This window comes from Octopus sinensis, linkage group LG10 (genome assembly GCF_006345805.1).
Source record: "Octopus sinensis linkage group LG10, ASM634580v1, whole genome shotgun sequence".
Lineage (NCBI taxonomy): Eukaryota > Metazoa > Mollusca > Cephalopoda > Octopoda > Octopodidae > Octopus > Octopus sinensis.
The window spans coordinates 25,882,960-25,906,907 of NC_043006.1; the positions used below are offsets into that span (position 1 = coordinate 25,882,960).

Sequence of the window (23,948 nt, forward strand, 5' to 3'; positions counted from 1 at the left end):
TGGCTTTTGTCGACATGGAGAAAGCTTTTCACAGAGTCTCCCACTCCCTTATCTGGTGGTCAATGTGGCAGCTAGGGATAAACAAGTAGTTTGCAACAGTTGTACAAGCCATGTACAGGGATGCTGTTAGAAGGGCAAAGATCAGCAAGGAGTATAGCAATGAATTTTGGGTACAAGCAGGGGTTCAGCAAGGATCAGTTTTCAAACCCTGCTTGTTCATCATAGTCTTCCAGGCAATAACAGAGGAAATTAAGACAAGTTGCCCCTGAGAACACTTCTATGCTAATGACCTTCGAAAGGTCTAGAATCAAAGGGCCTCAGAGTTAATCTAGCAAAACCAAAGTCTTAGTAAGTAGGAAAGCAGACAAATCACAAATCCCTTCAGGTAGATAGCCGTGCTCGATCTGTAAAAGGCATAGATAGAAACTCCATAAGATGTACCCAGTGTAAGTTATGGCCACACAAATGGTGCAGCAAAATCAGAGGGAGGTTGACAGGGAAAATAATTTTTGTATGTGGAAGGTTCACAGGTACTAGTAACACTAAAAATGTACAGAAAATAAACTCCATCAAATGCCAAGAGGGAAAACTAGAAGTAGTTGACAGCTTTTGTTACCAAGGTAACCAAGTCAGTAGTGTAGGTGGATGCTCTGAGAAGGTAGCTGCTAGAATAAAAATAAGCTGGGCCACGTTCAGAGAGCTCCTACCTCTGTTGGTAACAAAGGGCCTCTCTCTCAGAGTGAAAGGTAGATCGTATGATGCCTATATACAAACAGCCATGCTACATGGCAGAGAAACATGGGATGTGACCACTAAGGACATGTGTAGGCATGAAAGAAATGAAGCTAGTATGCTTTGCTGGATGTGTAATGTGAGTGTGCATGCACAACAGAGTGTAAGCGTCTTGAAAGAAAAGTTGGGTATAAGAAGCATCAGATGTAGTGTGCAAGAGAGACAACTGCACTGATATAGTTATGTGGTGGATATGGACAAGGACAGTGAAGGGAACCTGTGGAAGAGGTAGACCCAGGAAGTCATGGGATGAGGTGGTGAAGCATGATCTTCGAATGTTGGGTCTTATGGAGGCAATGAGAAGTGACCAAGACCTTTGGTGATATGCCACGCTTGAGAAGATCTGTCAAGCCAAATGAAATCATAGTAGTGGCTGATGACAGTGTCACATAACTGGCATCCATGCCAGTGGCATGTAAAAAACACCATTGGAACATTGGGTGACAAATGACCGAGACCTTTGGCAATATACCATGCTTGAGAAGATCCATCAAACCAAGTGAGATCATAATCATGGCCAATGCCGGTATTGCGTAACTGCCAGTGGCACATAAAAAGCACCCACTACACTCTTGGAGTGATTGGCATTAGGAAGGGCATCCAGCTGTAGAAATCATGCCAAATCAGATTGGAACCTGATGCAGTTCCCCAGCTAACCAGTTTTCAGTCAAACCATCCAACCCAGACTAGCATAGAAAACAGACGTATGATGATGATGATGAAACTGTTTATAGTCAGTAATTGATAGATTTAATTCTGTACCTCAACATATAAATTCCAACACATTACTACTAAAATAGTCTACCATATTCAAAAACTTGAAAAAAGAAAATTGGAATAAAAATAAAGTTGATGAGTAGATAAAAATGTTAGTGCACAGAATTTAGTCTAGACACACTACATTCTGACTTAATTCCTGCTCCCTTTTCATCAGACACACAGGATCTAATCCACTAAAAAATTAACTTACATTTATTAAAAAAAAAATATCGGTATTAGAATAAATTGTAACTTATTCATTAAAATATTGGAACTATTTCTGCACATAAGCCAAGAAGTGAGCCTCTATTTGGTTACTAAAAAGGCTAGAAATAGCAACTAAATCTTCCCCAATACCACACTACCATTTTAAACAGGATCTAAAAGAGAAATAGCAGCTAAATCTCTCTCAAACTACACTTTACCATTTTAAAAAAGAATGTAGTTCACTTGATCAGGTCTGATTTCTACTCATAAAAACAATTTATAGCAATAAAAATACAAGCTCCTACATCTCCAAGAAATTTCTAAATTCATAGAAAATTTTAAAACCAATGTGTGGAGGTATGACGGGAGGTCACAAGGGAAAAATGACGATGGAACCAGAAGTGAGGGGAAGTGACATCACATCAGGAAGCGGTGTCTTCGAACAGCCTCTTTCTTCACTGGGGCATCAAATGTGACAGATGTGTTGTGGGGGATTGTTTTAGAAAAGTAGTTCTTTCTGGTCAGAAACTCAGGAAGAGTACATGTGTGGGTACTGTTGAGTTTTGCTGATTCCTACAACCCAAAGTTTGAATATTCTGTTGCCGATTGCATCTTGCGTTAAGAGCAACCTTAATTATGTCTTGCAAACACAAGACTTTTTTAAAAATACAATAAACAGAATCCCATCTTAATCTGAAAAAATAAATACCCATTATTATTAATACTTACCTGCGTTTTTAAGACATTCACTTGTTCATCTTTCTCATCAAGCATAAGGCGGTAATTTTCTTCAAGATCTCGTTTAGCCAACTGATCAAGATTAATCTGCTCTTTTAATTCAGATATACGTCGAAAAGACTTGTCTTGTGAGTGTGCAAGGTTTTTCTTGAAAACAACAAAAATTATAATGTTAAGAACAAGAAAATTCTTTTTTCAGACAGGAATAATAATTTCTTCAATGCAATTTAGAATTTAATTTCCACCATATAAAACATGCATTCAATGTAGAGTATTGAAAAATTTTTAAAAAGCCATATCAGTATGATCATTATGCATCACTAAACAAAACAATGATTGAAAAGGTAACAACCTGATTGGCAGTGAGCTCAAAGACAAAAAAATTTACTCTCATCCTGTAACCACTTTCAAGAACAGTTTAATCCTTTTTGCTACCATATTTCTGTAGAAAACACTATCGTCGTTTGAATTAATTTTGAAAACATTAAATTAACATGAAATTTTGATGGAAGATTCAAACCTTGTTCACTCTGAAACAGAAAGTTGGTATTATAGAACCAAGGTTGGTCTCAGGTTGGCTGGTATCAAAAGAATTAATAAATACTAAATTAATAGTATAGAAACTTCATAATAATACATATACAAGTCTGCATGACCATTTATTTCTACACACACACACATATATATACATACATTCATACATGTGTGTGTGTGTGTGTGTCTGTCTATCTATATATATATATATATATATATATATATTATATATATTGTGGTGTCGGTGGAGAGGATGACAGATAAGGGAGGGCGGAAGTAGGGCTTGCAGGACGCATGTGCGGCGGGGAAGCGGAAGCGGTCAAGCAGCACGCACGTGTGGCGATCAACGAAGCCGGCAGTTGGAGCTGAGACGAAGAAGCGACTCGACGTGACGAGTTCCGAAGAGACCTGAATCTTCGCCGAGGTGAGACCTGTTTGTATTTCCCCTCCTTCTCGTTCTGTTGTCCTCTTCATCCATCACACTACATATATATATAAATATATACATATACACACTCTTATGTTGGAGCGAGGTCATTTAACCCTATTATCTCCCCTAATTTCGCTCTTGCGTCTCACGTTTGATCTTTGACTTCTGGCCGAAATCAGATCGCCATGTTGATTCGCTAGCCTCTGCACGCATTTTTTTTCTCTCCTTTCTGTGTTTCTTCTCTGTGTATCTTTCTGTTGAAGAGCGTAGGCTTGAAACGTTAAAGACTTGTTTTATTTATATTTCCTGAGCGCCATACTAATACAATTGTTTGTTTGTATTCCACCTGCCTTTGTCTTTTGTTTATTTCCGTAAACCTGCCTTCGTCTTTTGTCTATTTTCATAAAGCTTCCCGTTATATATGTATATATATATATATATATATAATATTATTAGAGACAAAACCACTATTTTGCAAAACAAACAAGGAAAGACTTAATACATAAAATTTTAATAAAAAGTCAAAAAAACCGCCACTACAATTGTTTCTTGTCCTGATCGACAATCTTCAGGTAAATCTGATTTTTTCCCTGTAAATTTGGATTTATTCCCTAATATTTATTATTTATATATATATATATATATAAGGAGAGTTTATGAAAAAAACAAAAGACGAAGACAGGTGGTGTACAAAACAAGCAGATGTATTAGTATAATGCTCAGGAATAGAAAAAGTCTTTTACGTTTCGAGCCTACGCTCTTCTACAGAAAGGGACACAGAAAAAACAAGGAGAGAAAAAAATGTGTGTAGTGGCTAACAATCTATCATGGCGACTGACTTCGGACAGAAGGGTCACACACGAGAGGCCAGAAGTAGGAGAGATAACAAAGTAAAGATGACCCCCAACACGAAGGTGCATGTGTGTATAAGAGAGTATGTATGTGTGTGTGAAAGAGGGCTGGTGGTATGGACGTGTGTGTGTGTGTGTGTATGTGTAGGTGTGAAAATGTGGGGATGGGGGTGTGGGTGGTGTGTTGTGATGTGTAATGTTGCATGTGTAGTGTGGTGTGTGTGATGTTGTTGGGAGGTGGGGGAGGCAAGAGTGGGGAAGGTGGGGTGGGGGTTCGACTGAGGCTTGGGGTAGAGTTGGGGTTTGTGGGTAGGAAGAGGGTGGGGGTAGAGGTGGGGTATGTGGGATAGGGTGGGGATGGGAATGATAGGGAAGGTGGAGTAGGAATGTGTGGGGGTGGGTGGGCTTATGGGGGAGGGAAAGGTGGGTATGTGAGGAGAGAGGGGAGGAGAGAAGAGAGAAAGAGAGTAAGGGAGAAGAGAGAAAGAGGGAAGAGAGTAAGAGAGAAGAGGGAAAGAGAAGATAGAAAGACAGTAAGAGAGAAGAAGGAAAGAGTGTAGGGGTGAAGAGAAGTAGGAGTGAAGAGAAGTAGGAGTCGGGGCAAGAGAGGAGAGTTGGGTGGGAGGAAGTAGGAGGGGGGAGAGAGGCAAGCGGAGGAGGTTAGATGAACAGGGGAGGAGAGTTGAGCCCAAATGGCGTAAAGGAGCAAAGAGAGAAGATTATATATATATATATATATTCAAAATGTGACTGCGTGTGTATCGTTGGGGATTTCTTTTCCTCCGTCTTCCCTTCGTTGGATCTTTCCTTTGCCTATGTTTCTGATGAAGAGCTCCGCTCGAAACGTTAAATCCTCTTTCTTTCTTTTCTTTCCTGAGCATCTAATAACACTATACTTGTTCCACGTCCTCGCGTTGTTGAGTTTTCTCTTTGTGTTTTCATGTTTGGATTAACTCTCTCTCTCTCTCTCTCTCTCTCTCTCTCTCTCTCTCTCTATATATATATAATATATATATATATATATATATATAAATATATATATATATATATATATTATAATATGTATAAATATATATAAATATATATATATATATATATAATATATATATATATATATATATATATAATATGTATAATATATATATATATATATATATATATATAATATATAATATATATATATATATATTATAATATGTATAATATATATATATATATATATATATATATATATATATATATATATATATATGAGGGAACCCGTGGAAGAGGTAGACCCAGGAAAACCTGGGACGAGGTGGTGAAGCACGACCTTCGAACTTTAGGCCTCACTGAGGAAATGACCAGCGACCGAGACCTTTGGAAATATTCTGTACGTGAGAAGACCAGGCAGGACAAGTGAGCCCAGCCCACTTATAAATGCCTTTCCTCCCTTGGACACAAAGACCTGTTGAGGCAAGCGAAGTCGATATAGAACCTCATCCGACGACAGACACCCATGCCAACCCCCTCTGCTTGTGAAGACATGTTGGGGCAAGCGAAATCGAAACCGAATTGAACCAGCCAGGATCCCTGGTCTAGTGGTACGTAAAAAGCACTATCCGACTCGTGGCCGATGCCAGCGCCACTTCGACTGGCTTCCGTGCCGGTGGCACGTAAAATACTCCAATCCGACCGTACGACAGGCACCCATGCCAACCCCCTTTGCTTGTGAAGACATGTTGGGGCAAGCGAAATCGAAATCGAATTGAACCAGCCAGGATCCCTGGTCTGGTGGTACGTAAAAAGCACTATCCGACTCGTGGCCGATGCCAGCACCGCCTCGACTGGCTTCCGTGCCGGTTGCACATAAAATACACCAATCCGACCGTGGCCGTTGCCAGCCTCGCCTGGCACCTGTGCAGGTGGCACGTAAAAAGCACCCACTACACTCACGGAGTGGTTGGCGTTAGGAAGGGCATCCAGCTGTAGAAACATTGCCAGATTAGACTGGAGCCTGGTGCAGCCTTCTGGCTTCCCAGAACCCCGGTCGAACCGTCCAACCCGTGCTAGCATGGAGAACGGACGTTAAACGATGATGATGATGATGATATATATATATATTTATATATATATAACAATTATCAAGCCTACGATATGAAACATCAGTGTTTGTCTCTAATAAAGAATTTTTATTCACCAATGCAGTGTTCCGCACTCATTCTCATTGCTTGATATTAATGTGTGTGTGTGTGTAATATATGTACACATTACTTTCCATTGATGACAGAATAGCATAGAATGAATAGAATCCACATCTGCTAAGAATTCAAATATTTTGGAACTATATAAAAAGTGTTCAAATGTATCAAAGTTGCTTTTGATATTTTAAACATGTAGATTTTCCAGATGAAAGCACAAGATATTGTTGCACATTTAATGTTGAGATATTATGTAAATCTTAACTGTGAAAATGGGCATCAGATGTAGTGTGCAAGAGAGAAGACTGCTCAATACCACCATGGCTGATACCCAATCTACAGTGGAGAAGGCTAGCCACTGGATTTGGTTAAAAAGAGACGATGAGTGATGGCTAGAAGTATATTGAGTTCTTCATAACCAGCTGATCTAGCAAGCAGGGCCTCATATCAGTGAGCGGGGCCCGTGCGCATTGATGTTGTCGAGAGGTAGGCCCCGAAATGGCGTGCATTCTCTCCTGATGACCCCATACACTTGCTAGCTTCCGGTATACGGAGCTTTTAACTGGTAGCACTTGCATGTGCAAGTTGTTTGCAAGACATGGTCATGTGATGCATGTAAATGAAGACAGTTGCATAAAGATGTGCCATTCTCCAAATGTAGAAGGAACCTGTGGAAGAGGAAGATCTAGGAAGATGTGGGATGAAATTTTGAAAAATGATTTTCAGTTGTTGAGCCTCATGGAGGAGATGACAAAGGACCAAGACAATTGCCGATTTGCTGTGCTTGACAAGATATGCCCAGCCGAGTAAAATCAAAGCTAAAAAGGTGTGACCTTTATGTCCATGCTCCTGCACACAATCTGTCCCTGACAAACCTCTACCCAAACAGAAATTTCATAAAAGGTTAAAAATAAGAGTTTTTTGTCATAGAACCAAAAAACTTTTCCGGATTACTTACCTTTAATTTCTCTTGTTCTTGCAAAAGTTCTTTGAAAGTAATAACTATCTAAAAGTAAAAGCAAAAACTTAATGTTAAATGCTTATAAATTGCTTTCATAGATTTATTTTCTTTTAAGTAAAGTGTTAATTTTGACATTTCCCATCAAAATGATTTACAAACTTATTACCATTTAAGACACATTTTGGATACTTTTTGAGAAGAATACTTTCAGAAAATGAGTTGCTCTTTATACAAGTAAACATTAAACAATGAAACAGAGGCTCTTGTTTTCCAGCCAAATAACCAAATAGGATACTGTGCAATACCTACTTCAATCCTTTATTTTGAACTACTTTCACAATGTTAGACTGTAATATATTCTTAGGAATAGGAAAAGTTTTCTATCCTTGACAAACGTTGGATATGTAATTTAACAATGTGGAGGTAAAATCAATGTGTTCACATGACGTACTTCACAAGACACCAAAATGCCCTCTCAACAACTCCTATCACCTCTTTGTCAACCAATATGCTACTCTTTATAAGAGTTCAGCTAGCCCATTCTTCCAATCCCCCAGGGGTGACAATGACTCTCACCACAACATCTCCCCCTTTGAAATTGACTTCCATTGGAAGATAATATTATTTTTATTTATCTATTTTTCTTTCATCACATCTCCCTTTTTGAGATTTTCCTCCTAGGGAAGTTTAATATTTCTCCTGTTTAGGCTACTTCCAACTGTTCTGTTTGTTTCCTCTTTCTTGTACTACTAGAACAAGGTACGATTTCTTGTGGCATTGGAACATCAAAAGTGTCGTAGAACACTTCCATGGGTATTTCTTTTTTTTTCTCCGTATATCTATTTTTTAACTGTGTTTAAATGTCTTTTGTGTTCCATTTTTCGCCTCTTATCAGATATGTCATTTTGCCTTTTCCTTTTGTTACTACTCAGTCTTCCCAGCCTTGTGTTTCATTTTTATATATTTTGAAAAACACCTTGTCACTGATATTAAAAAGCTTTGTCATACATTTAGAATTTTCCCTATTTGTTTTTCTTACTGGTAGCAGCTTGTCGAAAATTGACTTTGTTTTTCAAGTAAACATTAGTTCCACAGGCGACTTGCCTGAAAAAGTGTTTGGGTTTGGTGTGTAGCAAGTAGCCATTTTAAAATAAGGTGCCAATATGTGGTAGCTGACAATATGACGTAATGTCGTATTGCTGAAGAAATATTATTGTCATTTTTCCATTGGTTAATCTAACTGCTCATATAAGAATTCTAAGAGTTACTTAAAGAATATTTGTATGTAATTTCGATTCTTTAAAGTCAAGTTGAGCAGTTATAAAAACCCTGGATTTTGGGAGAAACTTCAGTGTTTGTTGGATGTAACTAAACTCCATGATACTCACTCCTTTGAAACATTCGTGATTTTTCATGCCATGTCCAAGGAAAATCCAACAAGTTTTATTTGAATTATTGAGATTCAATATTAGTTAGATTAAAGAATTAGATAGTAAAATATATAGTCGTAATTCTCTACGGCGAAATTTAACTTTCTTTCACCTGTATATAATATAAAATGCTATATGTATATAATAAAATTAATTAAGAAAATGTTGTGTCTTTCTTCACGTTCTTCAACTATATATAAAATGTATTTCTATAATTATTAAATTGTATTTTCTTATAGCGGTTAAATGAACACGAAAGTCACATTCAACATACATTCTCGCTAATGTTCGTTAGCGTTCCAGAAAGTATATTTCTCTATGGCGTTTATATAACTGTACTTCGGACTGCGTATAATGATAACACTTAAGTTATAAGTGACGGTTCTATCATTATACATCCTTACTTTAAAAGCCAAATAATTTTATCTATTTCCGAATAGGAAACATAAGTAGCATTGCATTAACTGTAAACAAAACTAACTAGAAAATATACGCTATAATATAAGAGAAGCTAATGGATGCTTAAACCGCTATATGTGTTATCCTATAAACCCTCAAGAATTGTGTCAATACTGAGTCATCAACTAGCTCGTTTCTTGATTTCTTTAATGCTCTTTTAAATCTATCCACGAACCTTTCCCCTTGCCTGTTTGATTTTGGGTGATACAGAGGAGTAGTGATGTGTTCAATTGAGTACATCTTGCAAAAATTCTTAAATTCATTCACTGTGAATTGTGTACTGTTATCAGAGATTATGGTATCTAGATCCATTTTTGGCCAGTAAACATAACTACTCATAAGCGGCTTCATCCTAGAAATTCCTGGATGTCCAGTGTGGAATTCCTTTAACATTTGACCTTGTAGTGAGGTAGACATTACGGCCCTCTGTGCATACATAAGCAAATTATCACATATCGAATACAAATTTGAAACTGCGATATGTCCAGCCACACGTATTTTTTAATTTGTTTCTTCTAATGTCACTATTTTTGTCATTTTTATGATAAACTTGTCGGTCTCTGCCTTAACTTTTATTTCCTCCAGTGTCACTGGCAATCCATGCACAACATCGCACAATATATTTTTTTTGTCCCAACTTTTTACTCCATTTTGAAGTCATAATTCAGTAGTTTCATCTCCAAGCATTGCATTCTGTTGGCTGCATGTGTGGGGATAACCTTTTTTGGTCCATAGATAGACAATAATGGGCAGAACCTTCTTCCATGTATAAATTTATGGAATTTTTTTACCACAGATATGATGGCTAATGCCTCTTTTCTATTTGACTGTAACTTTTCTCAACCAGCAATATTGAACACAAAGCATGAGCTACTGTTTTCAGGCTACCATCATTATATTTGTGTAAAATCACAGCTCCAATACCACTTTCACAAGCAATCTGCTGCCACTACTATTTCTAAATTCAGATCAAAATGTGATAATGACAATTCCGACATTAAAACATTTTTAAATTCACATTCCAATTTTTACATTCTTCTTTGAAGATTTCTTCATATCATCTAAAATATGCAGAAAAAGTAGTACCTTCTTCTGGGTTTTAAATAAATTCTCCAATCACGTTTGTTATGCTGTCTGATGAGAATGAACCAGAAGTATTTTCAGACTTCTTCAACATTACTTCCAGTTACTGTTGGCATTGTTGCTGCTGTTGTAGTTGTTGTAACTGCTGTTGTTGCTGTTGCAACTGCACCATGCAAACCAATAAGTCTTCCATGTTAATGACTTTTTACATCGATTTCATACCAAAATAAAATTTTAATGTTTGACGCAAGCTCCAACTATCTTGTCACCACTTTTATACCCTTAACAAATGTTGGATATATATTTAATGGAGGGGACGTTAAGTCAATGTGTTCACATGACATACTTCACAAGACTCCAAAACACCCTCTCAGTAACTCCTAGCGACCTCTTTGTCAACCAATAAGCTACTCTTTATAAGAGTTAGGCTAGTCCATTCTTCCAATCCCTCAGGGGTGTCAATGACTCTCGCCACAACAAAAAGAGAACAGCTTTTGTGTTAATTGGACAAATTGGAAAAGCCCATATATTTTTAGATTTGTAGTGACCTTTCCTTTACACAAACCACTCTGTATTTAGAAACTAAATAGAGATGTGTGGCATCTAGAGTATGTGTATTCTACTATACCTCCAAGCTGATCCAGTGAGTGTGAAGGGATTTTGTGGACAGAAACTGAAAGAAGCTTCTTTTGTGTGTGTACATATATGTATATATGTATGCATGTGTCTATACACACACACACATACATACATATATATATATATATATATATATATATATATATATATAGAGAGAGAGAGAGAGAGCTTTTTCTGTCCCTCTTACCTTAACTCTCATCACCTGGTACAAAGTCACCTCTCTCAATACTACTCCCCACTCAACTAAGGAGTCTTTGACTTGCATGCTATCTGGTGACCTTACTGAAGTCAGTGCCACTAAAAAATACCAACTACACTCCTCTATAAAGTGGTTGGTGTTAAGAAGGGCATCTAGACATATAAACCATGCAAAAACAGATAGAGCTTGGCACAGACCTCTGACTCACCAGCTCCTGTCAAACCGTCCAATCCATGCCAGCATGAAAAACAGAAGTTAAATGATGTTGACAATGATGATGATACACAAATATAAACACACACACACATAGATATATATACATATGGTGATTGTCTAGCAAGTTCAGTTTGGGGCAAACAGACCCTACTGCAGATGTTACAAACATCTTCTGGGATTGGAGTTAAGTCCTGTCAACAAAGTTCTTGTTTCAAGAAGCATTGTTTGATTCTCTGTATTTCAAAAGCTTTTACAACCATAGAAGAACACTTCTTTCCAAACTAATCAGTTTTGACTATAAACTTCTCCTGCAGCTGCCTTACTAGAAAGAGAGCCTCAATAACTCTTCTACATGTCACAAAACCAAATTGCACCACACCTAGTCTAACTTCTTCCTAACCAGTTGAGCTACAACTCATTCTGTAACTTTCATGACTTGGTCTAGCAATTTGATACCTCTGCAATTACTCTTCTTTAAGATAGAACCATTATACCCTTGTAACAGTTGATAAGAATGTTGCTACACTAGTCGTTGGATATGATCCCTTTCTGTACAACCTGATTAACTATATAGGAGACTAAGACGTATCTCACTCAGCAAGGTATTTTAAGCATTTTGACAGTAATTCCTGGTGGACCAGAGATTTTCCTTCCTTCATATCCTTAATTGCTTTTTCTATCTTACTGCAGTCAACTATAATGGCTGGTTCCTCATTTGGCTTTACATTTGGAAGGCTCTATTTCTCTTATGCATTTCCCATAGAAGCCTTTCATAGGAGTACTTCTGTGTCTCTTTCTTTTCTGATTTACTAGGTATAAGTGTACCATTATCTGGTTACCCTAAAGTTGCAAACTTGATAGAAAGAGTGTGTTGGGGAGCTGGGGGATGGGGGACAGCTTTCAATATCTGAAAAGAATGTTTGTGGGAACATTTACCTGCAAGCAAACTGCTCTTACACATTATCAGATATACTAATATCAATGTAACTGCTCAACAGAGCCACTGTATGTCCAAATCCTCAAACATTCAGAGCAAAGTAGTAGTAGTAGTAGTAGTTCTAGTAATAGTAGTAGTAGTAGTGTGTGTGTGTGTGTATGTGTCATTATCTTGACATCAAATGATAGCTGTAAGCAAGTGTTACCATCATACAAGTGGTGTCATTTGTTTCCAGTCTTCTTGGGAAATGTGAGGTTAAGGGGAAATATATTACTTGGAAACAGGTGAGGGTTGATGACAGGAAGGGCATCCAATCATAGAAAATCTGCCTCAACAAGATTTCATGTAAGTATGGAAAAGTGAACATTATAATAATGATGATGATGATATCATCAGGTTACTCTTTCACCAAAGAATCGGCAGATGTGGTGACAATGTTATATGTAACTATGTGCAACTGGAGAAAAGATGTTACAACTGGATACTTCTGTGAACACTAAGAAAATTTAAAAAGTGTTCTGTGTTTTTTTATATTAACTGTTATATTACTTCTGTTACAAAAAAAAAAATGTTGTAGTAAAGTGTGACTTATACTTGTTTTCAAAGAGTTAAACAGTTCAGAGAATCTTTCCTTGGACAAGGTGTGAGTCAATCACAAGGTTTGCTCAAGGGATAATTGAAGTTAGTTATTTAATCTGGCAAAACATAGTTGCAAAGTATCGTTGTTGCAGTGATGACCTACACCCTCTACAATACCTATTTATATGCAAGTGGCTCTATTACAATTTAAATATGAATTACAAGGGAAACTGGTGGGTCAAAATCTTAAAACCTCTCGTTTAAGCAACCATCTCCAACTAAGCATTTCATCATGGTATCATTTCAAAAAGTACTACAGTAATCACTCACACCCTCAGTACACCACGGATTTTTCTGGCTAATAGATGTAAATTTATATTGTGGACTCATCAGTATATCACAGATTTCTGCGGTTGATAGGTATTTATATTTTTGTGGTAAAATAAGCATTTTCACACTTAAAATTCAATAAATGAAAATACAGTGCAGTACTGCACAGTATAGCACATTAATTAAAATATATTAAAAGAAAATACATAGTGTACCATAAATGAGTAAACAAAGAATCACACATACTGTATGGAAAACAAAACTTGGGAGGTGAGTGTGTAATGTCGTTTTGCATTTATAATAAAATAAATACATACAAATTATAAAAATAATAAAACAATATATACAGTACTGTTTCTACTGCGCAGATTTTTACCTATCGCAGGAGGTTTTGGAATGTAACACCCATGATAGTCAAGGGATTACTGTACTTACTTCATTGAATTTGGACTTGTAGCGTCTGGCTCGGTGTTCATACTTCTTTACCAAAGTGTAAAGTTCTTCTTTAGAGAGAATATCTACATTGAAAGCACTTTCTTCAATTTCACTCTCAATATCGGACGGCATTTGGTAATGTATTGGAGGCAAGGGTGATTGAAAAGGCGTTTCATATGCAGAGCTAGCAGAAGTATTTGGTGACATTGCTCCAAGGGATATAACAGACATGCCGCTATTTGGTTGTTCTTGCTGCTTTCCTAATAATGATACATCATCATCAGCAGCAAATTCTTCCTACAAAGTGGTTGTATAAAACAAAAAATAAAATTATTCAGAGGAAGAAGGATGCAAACATCTAACAAACATTAGATACTCTGAAAGAGAGATGCCACAAGCAAATTTATCACAGCAATTATTACGTACTACTCCCTTACAAGGACAACTTACATTTCATTGGGTATCTGAAATATTGATTAGCAATAAAAAAAAATTGAAGGAAGGCTGTAAAGAATAATGAATAAGAAGATAATGAGATAACAGAGAGGGAGAGAAGACAAAAAAAAAAGAGAGAGAAGACAGAAAACAAATAAGAAAAAGAGGAAAGAAAAGAACAAAAAGACAACATAAAAAAGATAGAAGACTAAAGGTGAAATAATGAGAAGGCATGAAGGAAGGAGAAGGAGACATAACAAAAAGGACCTATAATCAAAAAACCAAAGAAAACAAAAGATGTGTAAACAGCAAAACCCATCTTTGATAAAATATGGATAAGGATTAGTGGTATTTAATGAAGAAGTGTGAATCAGAAATATGGTAGATATTTGAGGGTTGCCAGAATATATGTAGTATTATTGCTGTTGGATCTAAAGATTGCTTTGCATCCAGATTGTTGGAGCATGGCAGTGGTGTAGCATAATTGATGTAGAAAAGTAACAAAGCACTTACTGCACTTGATTCAATAAGAGAACCATCATTGAGTGGTATGTCAATCAACATCCCCATGGTAGGTGAACTGGGTGAGCTAACTGAGTTTGCTGTATCAAGTGAGACATTATTGGTTACAGTAACTTCATCAGTTTTGACTGATGCAGTGTCTATAGGTTCATCCACATTTCCTGTTGGTGACTTTGCACTCACATTATCTGTATTGCTTAAGGAAACATTCTGCAAAAAAAAAAAAATCAGTTATTTTACAATATGTTTAAGGTGGTTTCTGTTATATGCAATAGTCATTTCATTATATGTCATCAAACTATATGGCAATTAAAGACAAAGGATGGAAAGATATGATACCCGTGGACATATTTACAAAGTCAGAAAACAGCACAGCTCCCATGACTTTAGGAAACATTTTTTCACACTGAGAGTTGCTGAAGCATGGAACAAACTGCCGGCATCAGTTGTTAGTTGTCGGAGCACTGCATCCTTCAAAACTTCCATGCTTTCTGAGATTCGCCAACACTACACCTGATTTTCTCCCCTCCATACACACACAAGCATGTATCTGACTCATACATTATTCGCTTTCCAGACATTTGTACATTACTACATATACTTTATACGCACTCTGACAAGTTGTGGTGTACCTGAGCACTGTATACGATAATTTCATTATTATATATACTGGCAAAAAATTATTTTATAGAATATTTCCTGGTGTCACAGTTTAACAAAGAGAACAGTGAAAATAGAAAAAAATTCTAGTTTCATTCTATTTCATTGGGTTTTTTGCTAAACTCTTTTACAAAGAAACATTATCATTATACTCTTTTATTTGTTTCAGTCATTTGATTGCAGCCATGCTGGAGCACTACCTTTAGTCGAAGAAATCGACCCCAGGACTTATTCTTTGTAAGCCTATACTTATTCTATCAGTCTCCTTTGCCAAACCACTAAGTTACGGGGACATAAACACACCAATATTGGTTGTCAAGTGAAGGTGGGGGGACAAACGCAGATACATAAACATATACAAATACACACACACACACACATATATATATATATATATATATACATATGACAGACTTCATTCAGTTTCTGTCTACCACATCCACTCACAAGGCTTTGATCAGCCCGAGGTTATAGTAGAAGACACTTGCCCAAGGTGCCATGCAGTGAGACTGAACCCAGAACCATGTGGTTGAGAAGCAAGCTTCTTATCACACTGCCATGCCTGTAAAATATTTATTCCTTCAACAGACCCATTTTGAATTTGAGTTGAACTCTTTCAAGTGAACAGATTTTACACACAGAGTGGTTGTGCATGAATTTAGCTTGAATTTTCAGCAGGTTTTAATAATTCTTGGTGGTTTCAAAAAGTTACAACAATACTGGTGTATAAAAACTAGTAACGAATGCTCAAATACTTGGCACTTTATCACAAGCTGGTGAAGGTGAAACCTGCAAGCACTATGTTCCATATTTAGAGAAAAGGTATATAGAATATCTAAGTTTATTTTAACATAACAAACTTTAAATATATCTCAGTATGAATATAAATACATATACATACAAATATATGTATGTGTTCATGCCCCAGCATGGCTGCAGTCTTAAGGCTGAAACATACAAAAGAATAAATGTATGTATTTTTACATATACATACATATATACATACATATATATATATATATATATATATATATACATACATACATACATATACATACATATACACATGCACACACACATATATATATACATACATACACACATACATAAATACATACAAGGTGCATTCCAGAAGTTTTGAGACTTTTTAAGGAGAGGCAGCTATATCTAAAATTGCTGTAATTTTAGTATATCATTGCAATACATCTAATAAGCTGACCTGATAAGTTCTTTTATTCCAGATCGAAGGAGATAGCTGTAATGACATTTTGAACACACTCTACTAAACACAGCTTGTCAAAGCTATTTTGCAGAATGCAGTCAAGACGTGAAGACAATTTGGAATATCACCATACAACTTCCTAGCTACATGGTTTCGGGTTCAGTCCCACCATGTGGCACTTTGGGCAAGTGTCTTCTGCTATAGCCCCAGGCTGACCGAAGCTTTATATGTGCATGTAGGTGCTTGTGCCTCTCCGAAAGAGAGAGAGAGGGAATAGAAACTTATGAAATGCTCCAGACTGATTATGGATTAACTTGTATGAGCCAAGCATTTGTTTTCCACTTGCACAAGAGGCTAGGCAAAGCAAATCCACAGGGAAGTTTGTGATTATCCTCTTCTTCAACAGTAAGGGTACATTCGCTGGGTTCCCTCTGACCAGGCAGTCAACAAAGAATACTTTGTGGAGGTTTTGAAGGAGTTGAGGAAGAAATTTCACGGCAAAAGGCCAGAACACCTGCCCAAAATTCTATCCTGGTAACCATCCATGTGACAGAGATGATCATCAAAACTGCCCCTCACCTTCCCTATAGCCCAGACCTTGTTCCCTGTTACTTTTGGTTGTTTTCTGAGCAGAAGAAGATGAAGGAGGCTGTAATAAAGGTCCTGGACACCTTCACTATGGTCTTCTATATAGTGGCTAGAGAACTACAGCAAGAGAAGTTGAAATCAGAGGATCCTACTTTGAAGAAGAAAAGTTTTGTACTTTGTCTCTCTTGAACAAGTCTTAAAACTTCTGGAATGAACCTTGTATACATACACACATATATATATACATATACACACACACACACATATATATTCAAACATACACACATATATTGAGCTAAGGGTTTAGGGTGTTGGGCTCATGATCACAAGGATATAAATTTGATTCCTAAAACAGGAGGCAAATGGTGTCCTTGAGCAAAGCAGTTCATTTCAAACTACAACACTCCACGGTGCTAAAAGTAAGTACTAAGCATAGCAATGGCGCAACCCTTTTTCCTCCCAGCAATTACAATACTAATGCTCAGCTGGGTCAAAGGTAGTGAGGATGAAACAGAGTCCAAGTCAACACATGAGTATAGAGGCATCTAAAACAATTACAAAAAGCATGTTACATGTTACCAAATAGTATTTGCTTATAAGAGATAGATTTCAAACATAAAGTCAGGAAGTATGAGAAGTTGGATTTTCTGAATTTTTTTTTACATGGCTACTTTACATTAGACTATTTTGTAACAATTACTATGTGGATTGATAGCCGAATCTTTACGAGAAGCTTACTGTGATAGCTTCATATATATATATATATATATATATGGAGTTTTTTTCTTTTTCCATACATTTTAGATCTAAGCAACAGAAAATGAGCAAGATGTTCTCTTCATGAAAGTGTTGTGTTAATTTTCCAAATGCGTTTTGTTATGCTTGTGGAAAATAAACATTACCTGAAAATCGAAAAAAACATTACTGATTTTGTTGAAAGAGCGTATATGGCATATTTTGGAGTCAAGCTGGGAGGCCAAGACAAATATTGGGTACTGCATAGTGTCTACAAACAATGTACAGAACATTTGTGACAATGGACTAAAGGGACAAGGTAAAGTATGAGGTTTGCTATACCAATGGTATGGCGGGATCCCTATAATCATGTGGACGACAGCTTTTTTGTAACCTAAATTTGAAGGGTATTAACCGGAAAAAATCAACAAACACTTTGTCTAGTCTAATCTTGCTTCTGCTATTAGACCAGTTCCATACAGTAAAGAGCTTCCTACTCTTGTCTTCAATGTCTCAGATAACTTTACCCTCAACCAAAGAAGATACATCACCTGAAGAAGACACTAGAGATCAAGACTTTTCAGTTGAGACTTTACCTCAGCTATTCTCCCGGGTACAGTTGAATGATCTAGTTTGTGACTTGAACCTCCCAAAAAATTCTGCAGAACTGTTGGCTTGTCAACTGACAGAGAAGAATCTTCTAGAGAATGGTGTCCGTATAACATTTTATCAAAGTCGGCATGAAGAGTTCCTTTCTTTTTTTCACAAAAGAGGAAGAGCTGGTTTACTGCAGAGATGTCAGTGGGCTTCTTAATAAACTTGGCATTGAGGAATACAAATCAGAGGAATGGTGTCTTTTCATAGACAGCTCTAAGTGTAGTTTAAAATGTGTATTGTACAACAGGAATGTGCATAGTTCTGTCCCACTTGGCCACTCAACAACTCTGAAGGAAAAATATGAAGAAACTAAGTTGGTTTTAGAGAAGATACTGTATCATAACCATAAATGGGTCATCTGCATTGACTTAAAGATGGTGAATTTTCTCATGGGGTAGCAATCTGGTTATACCAAATACCCATGCTTTCTTTGCATGTGGGACAGTAGAGACTGAGTAAACCACAATATTAAGAAAGACTGGCTGTCTCCAACAAATATGGCTCCATGTAGAGCTGCCAATATATTGGAAGAACCTTTAGTTGAATGAGATAAGATCATTTCACCCCCTTTGTACATCAAACACAGATTGATCAAGCAATTCATCAAATCTCTTGACAAAATTGGGGAGTGCTTCAAGTATATCTGCAGTGTATTTCCAGACTTGACAATTGAAAAACTTAAAGAAGGGATTTTTGATCGACCACAGATCCGTAAACTCTTGAAGGACAAATTTCATGGAAGTAGTGAGTGAAAATGAAGTAGTGAATGAAAATTGGAAGTAGTGAATGAAGTAGTGAATGAAAATTGGCTAGCCTTTGCAGAAGAAGTGCAAAATTTCCTTGGGACCTTGTTACCAACTTAATGTCAACTTTTCATGATATTGGTGTGAATATGAGCATCAAAATGCATTATCTTTTTAGTTATCATGACTGTTTTCCTGAAAATTTCGGAGATGTTAGCGATAAGTAAGGTGAACAATTCCATCAGGACATCAAGGAGATGGAAACTTGGTACCAAGGATGTTGGGATCCTGTGATGATGGCAGACTATTGCTGGTGTTTAAAACGAGATACTCCAGTTGCTCAACATTCACGGTGCACAAAGAAGCGCAAGTTTATTCCTTGAATTTTCAGCCAAAAATCTTAACCAGTGTGCATTTTGGATTTTGAATTTTTATTTGTACTGTTTTGTTTTGTGTCATGCTCTGTTTATTGATTCATACTATATGCCTTTAGTATGAATAAAATACTAACTCTATCAGGATTAGTACAAAAGCTAGACCTGATAGAGAAAAACTGAAGTTATTTTTGAATTTAGCAGGCAAAATCATTTAAGAATTCACTGAAATATTCCAGACACCAGACAAAAATTTTCTTTTTGTTGCCCAGTGTTTTAAATGAAATAAAATCATACATATAATTTGAAATTCCTGGAGAAATATAATAATTACAGAGTAAATATATACTAGGGAGACCTGTGGAAATTCCACAGAATGAAAAAGATTAAGAGAAGCTATTTAAGATAGAAAGGATGATTTGCATTTTTATTTTGCTAAGTATTTCACTTCCAGTCACAATAATATATTCATTATTATCATTTAATGTCTGTTGTCCATGCTGGGATGGATTAGACGGTTTGACTAAGGCTGGCAAGCCAGAAGGCTGTACCAGACTCCAATCTGATTTGGCATGGTTTCTACAGCTGGATGCCCTACCTAACGCCAACTACTCCAAGAGTGTAATGGGTGCTTTTAGGTGCCATTTGTGTGACACCAGTATCTGCCACGAATACAATTTTACTTGGCTTGATGGGCTTTCTTCTCAATACTTGGCTTAAAGGTCATGTTCTAAAACACCAGAGAGGCTTGTCTAATAGTAAGCACTACTTCTTCAACAAACTTTTTAACCATGTAATTCCCATCTTCATATCTTTAACATTTCTCTCTTTATCAACTGTCACTTCGACTAACTCTCACTCTATCTCTCTCTTAATGTAACTGTCTCCCCTGCCCATCTCACTTTAACCGCCTTTCTTTAACCTCACCCCCAGAACATTACTCTCTGCTAAATATTGTATCCTAAACATATATCTTTCTCTTTACCTTTTCATCCCCACCCTATAGCATGTCATTAACACTTCTCTCTCCCTCTTGTTCTCTCACTCTTCACTTCTCCCTTCAACTAACCATGTCATGCATTTGGCCTTATTATACCTCTTTCTACTTCTTCTTCACTTCTTTCTTCTCTACTCACACTCCTCATGTTCCTCTCTCTCTCTCTCCCTCACACACACACACACTTTTACTCCACCTCTCTCTCACTAACTAACTAAAGTATAATGGGCAAACAAACAAGCAGATTTTATATAGACAAAGACTGGAATATGTAGTACCATTTTAATTCTGTGTTACGCATGTAACATATATATATATATATATATATATGTAATATATATATATATATATATATATATATAATATATATATATATATATGAGTGTGAATGTGTGTATGGATAGATGATGGTGAACTTGAATTGAGTGATTCTGAAAAGAAAAAGGCATGGAGACACCTCTATAAAAGGCAACTAAATGTAGAGAAAGTACAAGAGAGTTTTCTAAATACACTGGTCAACAAAATTAAATGTATTATACTCATTATAAAAAACAAACCAACTTTTTGAGACTAATTTTTCATGCTGATTTCAAAATTTCACTCTATTTGCATGCAGCATGTATCAGATTTTCAGTATATATATGCAAATATCTACATATTTGTATATATGAAATCATTAATGTGATAAATAAGGACATATTATTTCTAGAAAGTAAATGAGTTTATTGAGTTGAAAATCATTATCAATCTACAAAAAGTGAATACACAAAAAATGGGTCAGACAAAACAGACAAAGTTAGAACAACAGAGTTAGAAACATTGTGATTTGTATTTTCTGCGGTGTTCCTGATCTAGTTGATCATGGTAAAGTGTCCAGCAGTAGTCAGCCAGCATACTGTCATTCCAGAAGTCTTGGTACCGTTTCTCCATAGCACTAATGTCCTTGTGAAATCTTTCACCCTGTTCATCAGACACTGCTCCAAGGTTAGCTGTGAAGAAATCCAGATGGGAGTCCAAGAAGTGTACTTTCAGTGACATGCAACAACCCATTGCTGAGTAACATTTCAGAAGATTCTTGATGCCATCCTTGTAGTCCATTGCCTTCTTGTTGCCCAAAAAATTCTCACAGATCCAATTGAAAGCATTCTGGGCAGGCAGTTCCAGTTCATCCAGTGTTGTCTTGAAGTTGATATCTTTGAGTACTTCTGTAATTTTGGGGTCCGACAAAGATACCTCCTTTTAACTTTGCCTGTGTGATTTTGGGAAACTTTTCAACAATATACTCAAACCCTCTGACATTTCTCTTCCCTAGTGTCTTTACAAACTGTTTCATCAATCCAAGCTTTATGTGCAAAGGAGGCAATAGGACATTTACATGGATCTACAACAGGTGTATTGGTGATGCTAGACAGTCCTAGTTGGTATGATGTTCTTGTCTGCTAGTTTGATTCCGAATAATGTCTGTCAGTTGCCCGACTATCCTATAAATACATGAAACAACAATAGTTTGTGTTACCTGACTTCATTTCCATTAACATTCCAATGACTTTTATGTCTCTAGGTATTTTCTATGAATATCTTTCATAGACAATAGCATTAAGTAACAGTTCCATATTCTCATATGATTCAAGAAGATGAAAGGAGTTTACAATAGGAATGGAGGGCTTCAAATTACCATTACGTAGAAGTACAGCTTTTAAACTTTGTTTTGAAGAGTCAATGAACAAATTGCACTCTGCAGGGTCATGATTTTGTGATAAAGATTCGAAAACTCCATCGATGGTACTGCAAAAGCAAAACAGGTCTTCAACAGAAAAATGTTTGTAGAACCACATTTCTCTGCCAAAGTAAGTTGTACAAACATCGTGCTCTATCAGATACGTCTTCTTCAGTCTTGATGCCAACAGTTCTGCTTTATTTTTTGAGAGGGATAGATATCTGACAAGGTCATTCAGTTCAGCTTGGGTAAAATTTCTTCGGTTCAAAGCTACTGTCATCAGCCATGTAACCTTCTTCAGCAGCACTATCATTCATGACAGTCAGCATCATCACCTGATGTTTCAGTACCATCATCTGGTGGAACTGGAATTGGAAGACTTCCATTGTGTAGCACAGGTCTCATTGCAGAATCCAAATTGGGATACACAATTTTGTGTTTATTTTTCACAGAAAATCCTATGACATTTACTTTACAAAAATAACAGTCATTAAAATGGTCTTTTGGCTCCCTCCATATCATTGGAATGGCAAAAGGTATGGACTTATTATTATTATTATTGAACCAGTCATGTTAGCCATTTGAGCAAGCTGAGCATATAAAATGTAGTGCCAGTTTTCACAATAAATTGCCCACAGACATAACAAGACACATCAGGATGATTTATGCACTGTCTCGACATTGTTAACAGTGTAAAACAAGTAAGGAAATAGATACAAACGATTATACTTATATTGAATTTGAGATGATGAAATATTTCATCAGACCAATTATCACTGGACAAGTTGAGATGTTGAAATACCTATTTCATCAGACAAAACTTGATTGGTTAATCTAAGATGATGAAATATAGCATCTGAACTATGCAGCAATGAATAATGTAATCAATTGTAAAGGTATGTTTCCATGATGTAAATGAAATACATTCATCCACGTCATTAATTGGAATTTCTATATAATGCATGAGCTAAACCAAAAGACTTTCTCATCTTGAAAACTGTACATGATGTCAAAAAACTAATTGTATATTTGAAATCAGCATTAAAAACTACACTAAGTACACCTTGACATATGCTTGATGAGAAATACTTGTTGACCTGTGATATGAACCCAATAGAGGACTAACCATTACAGTTGACAGTAGCATAATAGGCAAAGCAATAAAAATATCAAGATAGAGAAGGCTCCTGGTCCATCAGGAATTACTGCTGAGATACTTAAAATACCCAGTGGAAGAAATGCCTAAATCAAATTCAACTTAGAACATTCATTCATTCAACCATTAGCAATGTCATTGAATAACTAATATGCTTTACAAAAATAAATATAAGAATAAAAATTAAAATAATTACTTCTACATTAATTCTATTGAATTTTAATGGGCACTTTTATTTTAAAATGTTGCCATGAATTTAGAAAGACACTCAAATATTTTAATTATTAATTATAATAATGTTTGAATTATTATATAATGAGGTTAATTCCTATAAAAGGGATTAATATATTGAATAAATAGATAATTATCGTGACATAAATTAT

The 23,948-nt window shown here is 36.2% G+C and overlaps 1 protein-coding gene across 7 annotated transcripts in view; it reads right to left on the reverse strand.

Moving 5' to 3' along the window:
- The window catches only part of LOC115216756 (golgin subfamily A member 4), a 158,989-nt gene that overhangs the window by 115,222 nt on the left and 19,819 nt on the right, over positions 1-23,948 (reverse strand). For all 7 annotated transcript variants that reach the window (XM_029786316.2, XM_029786315.2, XM_029786314.2 and 4 more), the window contains exons 2-5: positions 14,708-14,926; positions 13,760-14,056; positions 7,450-7,497; positions 2,488-2,643 (exon numbers count right to left, since the gene is read on the reverse strand). In XM_029786316.2, the coding sequence (XP_029642176.1) occupies positions 2,488-2,643; positions 7,450-7,497; positions 13,760-14,056; positions 14,708-14,926 (720 nt within the window). The remainder of the gene's footprint in view (positions 1-2,487; positions 2,644-7,449; positions 7,498-13,759; positions 14,057-14,707; positions 14,927-23,948) is intronic.